Consider the following 13,061-nt stretch of genomic DNA (forward strand, 5'->3'; position numbering starts at 1 on the left):
TCCATTTTAGTGTTCCTTAAAATTAAGTACATCTTAGTCAAAGGACAACTTATTGTGCCCTTGCCCGTAATGCACTCATAATAATTTTAAGGCAGCCTGTAGACGTTCAAACATGTTTGTCAAACTTTACGTTTTGTTTGTACGTTTTCATCAAATATCAGCGCACACACAACAACAAGTTTGTCAAACAAACAGGACAGTTTCAAAGCAGTTTTCGCCGTGAAATCACGCTCCGATGAGTAACGTTGACAAAGCATTTCTTGCATTGACTTTGGCGATGTGTATAAAAAAGAAGAAAAAAAGACGTTGGACACGAGAATGGTTAAAACTAAGAGATAGATTTACTCATGAAAATTTATTGAATGTGATATTGCGCACAGAACCAGAAGACTACCGTAACTTTCTTAGAATGAACGATAAAACTTTCAACAACTTGCTAGCGTTAGTTAGTCCTCTGATTGGAAAAAAAGATACTGTGATGCGAAAATCTATTCCAGCTTCTCAAAGGCTATCAATAACTCTAAGATTTCTAGCAACTGGAGCCGATTTTGAAGATTTAAAATTTCAGTCCTGCATTGCACCTCGCACTCTGAGTGACATTGTCATGGAAACATGTGAAGCTATAAATGAAGTATTAAAAAGAAATATAATGGTAAGTTTTATTATTATAATCAACATGCATACAGTTTCATTACACATTATAATTAAAGAGCATAAAAAGATTGCAAAAAGCTTGTTGCAGTATCAGTTTCTGCGTCCGAAGTATTTATTACATCTTCAGTTGTTTCCACAATTTCATCAGGCACATTTGGCATGGGAGAAGGAATAGATAATGAATATGATTGTACCGGCAGCTGCACGGATGATGACGACGAGTGTAATGAAGGTGGCAGTGTGTGTGGTATGGCTGGTGGTGTGTGTGGTATGGCTGATTGCGTATGTGGTAATGGTATGGTTGATAGCGATTGTAGTTTAAGTGGTTGTGTGCGAGTTATGGTTGATGTTATAGAGGGTTTGGGTGATGGCGTAGGTGGTATAGGTGAAGAATTGGAGGACCAGGTAGGGGAAGCTGGAGCAGCATTTATCATCACAGAATTTCTATTAAGATTGCCATTTTCACCTTCAAACAGTATGTCGTTTATAAATTTCTCGGCAAGTCTTTGTTGCTCTCTTGACATACGTTGTAATTTAAAAGCCCAGTTTTTCGCCATTATTTGAAATTCACTCTCTGGTGTTTTAAAATGTGCCTTAGCTAACAACATCAACTCAGTTTGCAAATCATTTCTCTTTTTTTTTGATGCTGGTGGTGCTGTCGATTGTTGTGATGTCCCTGGTAGTGTAGAAGTCCCTGATTGTGTAGAAGTCCCTGATTGTGTAGCAGTCCCTGTTTGTGTTAAAATATCTGACTGTGTAGCAGATTCTGGTTGTGCTGATGATTCCTGAAACAAAAATTAAATTATGAGTAATATAAAATAATAAAAATTACTGTGTAGTCAAAATTGTGTTACATTAAAATGTTAATGAATAGGTATATTATAATAATTATCATTTTTCATGTGTGTGTTTTTTTTTGTTACAGCTACCCAAAACAGAAAATGATTGGAAAAAACTAGCCAACGCATTTGGCAATAGATGGAATTTTTTCAATTGTATTGGAGCAGTGGATGGGAAACATGTGTTAATTGAAAAGCCTCAGGATTCCGGTTCTTTATACTACAATTACAAAGGAACATTTAGCATAGTGCTAATGGCCATAGCTAACGCAAACTATGAATTTATAATGGTTGATGTTGGAACTAATGGAAGAGTATCTGATGGAGGAGTGATTAAAAATACAAAATTTTGGAATCTGTTTGAAAAGAAGCAACTGCAAATTCCACCGCCTGAAAAATTACCAAATTCAGAAAAAAAAATGCCTTTTGTTTTCGTAGGGGATGAGGCGTTTCAGCTGCTCCCAAATTTTATGAAACCATATCACAAGAATATTCTCAATGACGACCGAAGACGATTTAACTACCGCTTATCTCGTGCGCGTCGTATAGTGGAAAATGTATTTGGGATTCTTGTATCACGGTTCAAGATTTTTAAAAAACCTATTAACCTTTCACCCAATAAAGCAAAAACTATAGTGATGGCATGTTGTCATTTGCACAATTTGCTCGTGAAACAGAAGCAATACATTCGTCATGGAGATGTAGATGTCGAAGATTGTGCTAGTGGTACTATAACACCAGGCACATGGAGAAATGACCCAAACCAATTGCTAAGCATTGAACGAAGTCGAGCAGGAAATTCTGCACTGCAAGCAAAACAAGTTCGAGACGATTTTTGCCAGTACTTTAATACAGTTGGAGCAGTGCCATGGCAAGACAAGTGCTTGCAATGATTTGTGTTGATTATGAAAATTTTATATGTATACTACTTAATTTTAATATATTAAACTAAGTAAAAACAAAGTTTTTATTTTATTTTTAGTCTAGTACCTACTCAATGAGCACTTAAGCACTTATTAAAAAATAACACTGCTTACCTCGCTTACAGTTGTGTCAATTCCTGATTCCGGTTCCATCTGATCCTCTAAAAACTGCAATTCCTTAAAATACCATAGGCTAGGCACATATAGATCATCTGTGGACGACCCAGAAACCCTAGACTTTTTAATTTTTTTATTTTCCCGATTAAAAGTCGTACGCAGGATATTTATTTTCTTTTTTACATCCTCTTCGGTAATTTGTGGACGACAAACTTTTAATACTTGCACCATTTTCTTTAAAGCCAGGTCTCTTTTATGTTTATCCTTATATTCGTTGGATTTTACTTTCCACAGTTGTGGTGAATCTCTAAATAAAGATATAAAGTACAGTTGATACTCCTTGTCACTCAAGTCAGCCATTTTGATTTTGTTGTATACGAATATAACCTTAGACGAACGTACAACCTGTCTCAGCGGCGGTCGCACGAAAATGGCGAGTTTGTTTGACAAACATGACCGTACACCTTCAAACATGTTTGACAAGCATGTCGTCAATCAAATCTTTCAAATAAACAGCCAAACACGTAGTTTGCTTGACAAACACGTCAAACATATCCGCAGACTGTCAAATAATTTGCCAAACACGTAAAATTTGACAAATTATTTGAACGTCTACAGGCTGCCTAAGTTGAATGTTTGTCATTCTTTATGTACCAAACACAGTCACGGCCACGGCGCTCATTCCATTTTACTGGTATTAAAACAGATGAAATCCTTCATGATCCCATATCCTTCTTAGTAGCAAATGTAGAAATCCCTTTCTTGTGTCTACAATGTTTTTGTGGAGAATCGTATTTACATTTAAAAATCCGAGTAGGTACAAAATATTATGTTGACAGTTGACGTTGACACTTGACGCCAAAGACTTGAAAATAAAAGGTACGTGTACATATATTTACATTAGTGCCATCTAGTGGCTCTGGAAGGAAAAGAACACCAAGTCTGTGTTTAACGTGCCATCTAGTGTGTTAAAAGCAAAAGACTAAGAGATATAATCGAACACGTAGTACGTTATTTCCCCACTGGCGCTTTAATTGCGTAAATTCATAGTGCAACTTTTTTTGTATGGAGTGCACCGTCTGTTGTATACGTAGTATATTATTATTAGTCTGTGCTAGTATATATTTTAATTTAATTTTCATTAATGAGAAAGAAAACTTACAGGCACTGACGTACGCAATTGTAAGTCAATTAATTAATATGTAATTATACATAATAATAGTGTTTTATATCACGATCAATGAACAAGAAAATGTGTATCCAGTACCCACAGTACCTAATTATTACCATGTAGGTACCATAAACCATTAACGCCTGTTTAAATTTCAAGTAGTTATTTCAAATATTAATGTATCATTGTGATAATATTGCTAATTGCATAAAGTATAATTATTATTCTTTTACTTTTCGAGCGTCGCGCGTCGTTCCGGGAGAATAAATTTGTCAATTCTTTATGAACTGATTTGATTGTGTACACAAGGCCTTAGAGCCAAAATAAATAAAAACCAACGACGACTTTTACGACAAGACACAATAGTAAAAATTGTGTACATTGACGGCTTTATTTAAACCGGTAGTTTTAAATATAAAACATAGCGAGCAGTGTATTATATAAATTTTTACTTTCGATATATTCGTTAAGCCGCTCTCTATGTCATGAATTCATAACACCGGTTACACGTGTGCTATTTTTTTATGGATAGTATTTAAAATACGCCTACAGTCACAATAGACATATCAACACGTAAACCGGTAAACGATTCATAGGCAAGGCGTGATTTTCGTTGTGAAATATTGCTCCGGTGTATATTAGACATATTAGACCACCATCCATCACCACTGAATTATTTATTATCAATTTTCTCTCAACTAGTAACGGCTTTGCTGTGTCTTGCTCTAAAGCGATGAAACCTTGATGCAAAACGGTGTCTTCTTCATAATTAACGAATATTTAAAAAAATATATATTTTTGGTCTATGGTGGTTTAGTTTTTTATTATTGTTTATGTTTCCGTTAAAGTTTTTCTTTTATGGCAATAAGTTTGAAGTAGATATTTGTAATTTGGCGCCTTGGCGGCATTATCCTAGTTTGATTATTTGAAATTTTTACTTTTTATGGACAGTAATTCAATTTAATAATACAAATATATCTTTAAAAATGGTCTGTTGCCGTGTTGAAAGGGATTTTGTCAACATATCTATGGGATATATGAGAGTAGATTAGGTACATATCTACCAGCAACATAGTTTACTTCAACCCTATTATGTTTAATAATAAAAGGATGACCGGAAAAATTGTAAGGTAAAATCATCGATCTAACTTCAATTACATAATATTTGAGTAGGCTTAGTAGGTACTGAAAAAAGTGATGTTATTTTAATCCTTAATTAATTGGCACATGTTTATTTTTAACCAACCTAATATTTTCTAATATTCGATTTATTCATTTTTAGGGTTCCGTACAAGGAGGGTTACTAATTACTATTAAATGTTGACTGATCTAAGGTAGAAAGAGATAAAAGCAAGCCGAAAAAGGAAAGTCATCTATTTGTAGGTAACTATAATTTTTTATTCTGCTATTTTTAACGTACAATGTCTTTTTAAACAGTAAATACAAGTAGGTACATAGTATAATAGTTGGTAATAAGCATTAAACAAAATATAATACGATTGTATTATGATTAATAAATACATTTACATGGAAACTCTGTAGGCATATAATAACAAACTCTATTACGCAAGGAGGCCGTAAATTCGTACTCATTAGAATACGGACAACGGACTAACTAAAATGTTAACTTATTTATATGCAATACGACTGGCCGATTGACCGTGAATTGTTAGCGAATTTTGATGTTTATACTTCTTAGCAAATGCGATAAATAAATTTGCTTGGATAATATTTAAATCGTGTTCTGGTTTGAATTTGTTTTAACTAGCCTAATATAGAGGCGTGTTCGCGATGGTTTTGTATGATATTATCTATACTTATAATAAATCTGTAGAGAGGCCAATTCTGTACATGAAATATATTTAAAAAAAAACTATGAAGGGGTGATAAGGGATCGCTACTGATGCCAAAAATGCAATCAGTAAAATTTTTGTCTGTCTGTCTGTCTGTCTGTCTGTCTGTCTGTATATTCGTTATAGAAACAAAAACTACCCGACGGATTTTAGCTAAATTTGGCACAATTATTCTTCATACTCCTGGGCAGGTTATAGTAAAAGAATCATGTAAATCGGTGTAGAAACACCAAAGTTATACATGAAATACGTTATAAGTCATCGCGCGTGAATACAGAATCATGCCATAAGGATTATTTTTGTGTATCAGTTGCCGCGTTCGACGCGCTGCGCGGCGGGAGCTATAAAAATTAAAAAGGCGGCGGGTCTGCACCTGTTTCGCGTTGTCACGGCATCACGTGTGAATGGCTGAACCGATTTCGATTATTCTTTTCTATTATATTCCTTGAAGTACGAGGATGGTTCTTATGTAGAGAAAACGTAAATATGTACCACGGGCGAAGCCGGGGCGGACCGCTAGTTTATAATAATTACCTAATTGCTAATATATTTGGTTTTATTTGGTGTTTGATATGGAATTGTAAAAAATCTTTTTATACTATGTAGTGATGACGCTCAATATTTTGTGAGACACAAGGCTTTTAGCTTGTGTTGCTACCATGGTTGCTACTGTGATTTTTTAAATAAAAGCAACAATTTATTTCTGATATTAATATCAAATTATTTTGAATTTATAAACCGGTTATTTATAATTAAAATGTGCGTTCTATTTATGGCATTACTATCAAGGCCGATAGATGAACTATTATTATTCAAATATAACCGGGTAAACAAGAAAATAGATTAATACCTATTTGGATATTTTTAAATTCAGTCTATATTAATTACATACTAGCTTTCCGCCCGCGGCTTCGCCCGCGTTTTCAAAGAAAAACCCGTTCCCGTAGGATTTCCGGGATAAAACCTATCCTATGTACTTTCTCGGGTATCAAAATATCTCTATACCCTCTCATGCAAATTGGTTCAGTAGTTAAGGCGTGACTAATATAATAATATAATATATACAGTGTGTCCGGACATGACATACCGATATTTGAAGGGGCTATTCTCCAGGTATTTTTATCGACAATTCAACCCCTTTACAGTCCCCTACCTCACCCCCCTCAAAATGGCAAACCTATCAATTCGGATAGTGAATTTATGAAAATTGTAATAACTTCGAAAGTGAGTGTCACAAAATACTAAATTTGGTTTTATTTGAACAATAACAAGTTATTCTAGGGACCACTAAACAAATTTAATTGATAAGAGTGATGAAACATACTTTAAAAAATTCGAAAACCATTTTGAGGGGGGTGAGGTAGGGGACTGTAGAGGGGTTGAATTGTCGATAAAAATACCTGGAGAATAGCCCCTTCAAATATCGGTATGTCATGTCCGGACACACTGTATATTACTTCCTATACAACTTATTTGTCCTGCACCTTATTGTTATTGGCAGGTAGGTACTTACCTATACCTACACCCTTAGATCATTAAGTAATACGCCTTACTTAATGAACTAAGTAATAGTACTTAATGATCTAAGCCTACACCTACTTTTCTCTTCCTAAAACATATAGGTACCTCCAACCATTCGCTTGTCGCATGCACAGTTATTTCACATAATATATTTATATTTGTGGTATTATTTTAGCGTTATCTAACACGAGTGTATCTTATCACTGTGATCTCAAAGAGTCCAAATATTTGGTATTAGTAACAAAGCCTACATAATAAACAGGCCACTTCGAGCATTATCAATAGAAATAAATGTATTTTAGTTTCGTTATACATATTATTATGTACCTATTTTACTTGCTAACGTAGTTTCCTCTGCTATCAAAAGGGTTATTGTTTCTCATCTTGCATTATTTTTCATACAACAAGCTATTCAGAATTTGTATGATGATATGTTACAGATATTTCTTATTAATTATTTTATTAATGATAATAATAATTATGTCCATATAGGTATAATAGGTATGTCAGATATCGCAGTTTTTTTTAATGAAAATTCAGGTTTTAAATCCTCTTGAAAGAACTATAGTAATTGAAAATGGCGGACTGTCATCTGCAACGGCACCTGAAAAAACCTAAATCCTATCTCTATCATAGGTATCTATTTATGCTGATTCATAACTTAAGTAACTTAACTTAAAATGTTATTCTTGTTTACAAGATGCCTCATACCTGCTTACAGGAAGTGGTCCGACCTATATAAATATTGGTATAACGCATACAAAAATACTTTATGAATTTGGCCTTTTCTCTACGTCTTTACTAGGTACATACTACATAGTATAAAACAAAGTCGCTTTCTCTGTCCCTATGTATGCTTAAAACTTTAAAACTACGCAACGGATTTTGATGCGGTTCTTTTTAAAAGAACGAGTGATTCAAGAGGAAGGTTTTAGTATATAATTTATTATGTTTTATACTATGTAGTGATGATGCGAAAGTTTGTGAGGATGTGTGTGTGTTTGTTACTCTTTCAAGCAAATACTACTAAACCGATTACAATGAAATTTAGCACACATATAAATGGTAACTTGGATTAACACATATGATAAGTTTTATCACGGAAATCCCACGGGAACGGGAACTATGCGGGTTTTCCTTTGAAAACGCGGGCGAAGCCGAGGGCGGAAATCTAGTAACTATACTATAATCAATAATGTAGTAGCACAGTAGGTAGGTAAATTACATAATACTTTACCAAAACGAGTTGAGAAGTACGAAAATAAAATTACAACTATAAATAGATGGACGCATAAATTAATACTGAATATGTGAACATATTGTTAGTTACCACTTGTTTTTATGTATTGATAAGTGTAACCTATTCGTAGTCACTTGTTACATTGCTCGTGTATTTGACTGTGGCCTTGAACTATCAAATAAATGGTTAATGAATTAAATAATCAACAAGTTTTTCAATACTATTAATCTGTAATATTTGCATTTTTAAATATAAAGCACAGTCTCACGCTCTCACAAAATATAACTTCCTGATAGGTATTATGTATAGGTATAGTAAATAAAATAAAACAACATTAAGATAACAAAATAATTTATTTTTATTTATGTAAATAAATATAAGTATGGTAACCTATTAAAAACTCGAATTTCTATTACCCGAATCTTAAAATCCCGAAAACGGTTGTTAGAACTTTTAAAAGACAGATGTTATGAATGACAACTTTTTAAAATTCCTTTTTTAATTTCCCAGATGAATCAATTTCCAGACACACCAAAACCAGATTTTTAAAAAGTATTTTTTTGTCTCCCGTATTCTCATAATCCAGATATAGTTATACCAGATTCTCAGAATACTTTTTTTTGTTTCCCATAGTACCATTTTCCAAATAAACTATTACCAACTTATCATAATCTTTTTATTTGGTTCCCATATAATCGTATAGCAGATAAACTATTGCCAGATTTTCATAATCTCTTTATTTGGTTCCCATACAATCGTGATTATCCCTTTACTATTGCCTGAAAATAAACATTACCAGTAAGTAAATTGTTTTACTTGCCCATTACAGAAAGGTTTAAGTGTCAAATTCGACTCAGTAGGTTAGGTTAGGTTTGAACTGTGACCCCCCATGCACGAGCCGAGCGAGCGAAGCGAGCGTGCCGCGGCAGCGGCCGGCGAGTGCCAGAACCGACTCGCTTTTGTTTTACTTGCCCATTACAGAAAGGTTTAAGTGTCAAATTCGACTCAGTAGGTTAGGTTAGGTTTGAACTGTGACCCCCCATGCACGAGCCGAGCGAGCGAAGCGAGCGTGCCGCGGCAGCGGCCGGCGAGTGCCAGAACCGACTCGCTATTGTTTTACTTGCCCAACAGAAAGGATTAAGTGTTAAAATCTATTCAGTAGGTTAGGTTAGGTTCGTACTGCGACCCCCTGGAAGGATTTCGTTTTTCTGGATATCGTTTATTTGAATTTAAAAAATCTGGACATTGTTTGTCTGGATATCAATCAACTGTATTTCAAAAATTTGTGTTTTAAAAATCTGGCTTTCGTGCATATGGATTACGGTCATCTGGATTTTGTGCATTTAGATTTCGTATGTCTGGAACTCATTCGTCTGGATTGTAAAACGTCGTACAAATGAAGAAATGGGCAAATGAAATTTGGAGTTGCGATTATATGGCAAACAAAACTTCGAAATATTAAAATTCGGGGTTATGAAAAAATGTCCAAACGTTTTCTGGATTATGATATTCGGAGTATTAAAATTCGAGATTAAGATAGGTAACCTATAAGTATATATACGTCAGCACCATTAATTGCGTTGCCAAAATTATTCGACAAAAAAATTGCAGCATTCAAAGCAGTTAGCATTGGCCTAAGTCGAGGAAAAAAAACTACACGTGTAAACTTGTGGTTATAGAAAAAAAATCACGAAAATAAAATATGTATATTTATTTTGCTTAGTCCGGTATACACAAGGTGTTGATTCGCATAAACAATTCCGCTGTGTGCACGAGGCATAACGCAAATTCTATTTTTAAAAATAATGATACTCATTTATACACATTTTTTTAAAGAATAGATGCTTAATTAAAAATTCGTTAAAGCCTGTATGCATATTCATGTTTTACTATTTTCCGTTTGTTCTAAGTATAGTGTGAAATTGAAATAATAATTAGATAGTATCTATGACGTTCGTGCCTTTTTGAAAAAATAAAAAATGTGTGCGTGTACTAGTGTACACACGTAAGAAATCAAACTTCATTATGACCATATTAATTATCAAAAAATAATCCATACTAATATTATAAATGCGAAAGTAACTCTGTCTGTCTGTCTGTTACTCATCACGCCTAAACTACTGAACCAATTTGCATGAAATTTGGTATCGAGATATTTTGATACCCGAGAAAGGACATAGGCTACCTTTTATTGCGAAATATGTACACCGGGCGAAGCCGGGGCGGACCTTTAGTTTACTATATATATGCAACTTTACAGAAAGACGTCGAATCACGCGTGGTAGGGATAGTAAAAAGATGGCGTGTAACGGAAAAATGTCACGCGTAACGAAAATGTTACACTAAATTTTTTCCCAACCCCGATAAAGAAGTTTCACTTCAATTCTTCTCTGGCCTTTAGGGAATTAATTCATTAAAATGCATTGATTTTCTGTGGCTTTTTATTAGCGTTTGTTGGTAAGTACAAACAGAATTATTTCTTTAAATTTAAGGTACCTACTCAAGACCTTAAAAAAATAATTTTGTTTATGGTAAAAGTAAATTCAATAATTAATCCCTACTAACAAGAATGTTCATAATGTCGCGTCATTGTATTTAAACTTAAACTGCTAAACACATTTTGATATAACTTTGTTTATAGAATATAGATAGACCGACTTAGATTACGCACACACTACTTATCTCGGTATTGCGCTGCCACAAACAACTTGTTAATTAATTGATTCTTATCAAACACAATAGAAAATTGTAATTTAAAATACAAGATCAGCCTATCGTGAAACTACTGAAACATTGCAAATAATTTCTTTGCGTAAATACGAAAATATTTTTACGTAAACAGTTTTATAAAACCGGCTACTCAGTACTCACGTACTGTAGCAGGGGCAATATTGGAAATGCACTCGGCTCCAATTATGATGTGTATAGTCAAGCAGGGGCAATTTAAGACGGCTACTCAGTACTCACCTACATGCCGCAGGGGCAATATTGGAACAATCTCGGTTACACCGCGGTTGTGGCAATTTTAGACGTTCTCAAAATCTTCACATTCAATTAATGGTGCAATTCCAATATTGCCCCTACTGCAGGTACGTGAGTAGCCGGCTTTAGAGAACAGCTGAAATTGCTCCGACTGCCGTGCAAACGAGGTTGTTCTAATATTGCCCCTGTGGCAGGTACGTGAGTACACGGCTTTATTATGTAACTATAAGAAAGCGTTGATACGAGAAACCAGGAAAATGTATGGTGAGAATGTGTGAGCATTGTGAAAAGCTAGATAACATAACAAAATAGTTGTTTGCCTTATCAAAATCAATTTTTAATTAGTTTGAAACTTTTAAACGGGATAATTAGACTAGTTGTTCATCCCGACACTGTTCAGATTGACCAGGATAAAAACAAAGATAAGTAATCTTCAAAAAGTCCAGTATTAACGATTATATATATTACTAGCGGTCCGCCCCGGCTTCGCCCGTGGTCTTGTGGTACATATAAAAAATAGATGTTGGCCGATTCTCAGACTTACCCGATATGCACAGCAAAATTTCATGAGAATCGGTCCAGCCGTTTTGGAGGAGTATGCTGTATGGTAACTAACATTGTGACACGGGAATTTTATATATAAGATTAGCGCGTTCAAACAAACAAACAAACTCTTCAGCTTTATAATATTAGTATAGATAGTGAAAAGCATAGTTAGTATGTTAAACGAACATAATATAGGTACCTACTTGCAATTGCTTTTCTTCATTCATATTATGTTTAAAATAGATTTGTAACGACAAGAGTATACTAAAAATGATATACTTGTATTGATACAGAAATGATTTTTATTTAATACTATGCATATGATTAGTTAATAGTTTTTAGGCACCCGTTACACGCTCAATCTAGAATGTGATCCTTGATCATGATCATTGATCTCAATCCAGATTGACTGTGTAATGTATTTGATTGACGGATCGTAAAATCTGATCAGAAAATATCTAGATTTTTTGAAATCAACGATCTCGATCCTTTGATCGAGATCCAGATTGATCGTGTAATGTAACATGCTGTCAAATTACGTCAGTCTGCGTTCGGAGCGCGATGGAGTCGGACGACAATAACGACGATATTCCGGCCCGGCCACAAGTGCTGGCTAGCTTTGCAGCTAAAAAATGTTGTAAATAAAAGTTGTTCCTCGAAAAATAATCTACAAAAATGGTCTTTATCATTTCTTCGTAAAATGATAAAAAAAGTTTTATTGAAAAATATAAATAAGTCTAATTAATGAACATTTTCGCTTATAACTTTTTTATTTATAGTTCTACAACAAAAACTTACTGGACCAAAGTTGTAGAGAATTTAATTTGCAACAAATAATGTTAACATTTTTTTTTATCGGATAAATAGTTTAAGAGATATATCGTAAAAACCATTTCAACCGCTATTTTCAAGATGGCGGTCGTGGGACAAGGGTGGCGACCCCACAAACTTGGTTTTAGCTTCACACTGACCCCCCTACATATAAAAAAAATAAAATTGCGTCCTCTAAAAACGCAAGATTAGGCCTGAAAAACATTTCAATGGACTAATAATTATTGCTGCACAAGCTTTGTTCTTATTCAGATCCATTTAGTGGTTGTGAATGCGTGTGCATTTGACAATGTCGAACAGTGGACTGATATGATCTGGATTGACCATCTAATGTCGCGACGATCCACATAAAGATTCGTCAATCCGTCACCTGACTTGGATCGT

The 13,061-nt window shown here is 34.2% G+C and overlaps 1 protein-coding gene across 1 annotated transcript; it reads right to left on the reverse strand.

Annotated features, from left to right (window-relative positions):
- Nucleotides 1-658: 658 nt before the first annotated feature.
- LOC149897991 (uncharacterized) lies at nucleotides 659-3,085 on the reverse strand. The gene is made up of 2 exons (XM_090115844.1): nucleotides 2,531-3,085; nucleotides 659-1,439 (listed from the first exon to the last, which is right to left on the reverse strand). Exons 1-2 carry the CDS (start codon nucleotides 3,005-3,007, stop codon nucleotides 705-707), a joined length of 1,212 nt encoding a protein of 403 aa, XP_089971970.1. The 5' UTR covers nucleotides 3,008-3,085; the 3' UTR covers nucleotides 659-704.
- Nucleotides 3,086-13,061: the final 9,976 nt, after the last annotated feature.

This window comes from Colias eurytheme, chromosome 24 (assembly GCF_061535395.1).
Source record: "Colias eurytheme isolate Ceu_HAF_F1 chromosome 24, ilColEury1 Martin Lab GWU primary, whole genome shotgun sequence".
Classification (NCBI taxonomy): Eukaryota; Metazoa; Arthropoda; class Insecta; order Lepidoptera; family Pieridae; genus Colias; species Colias eurytheme.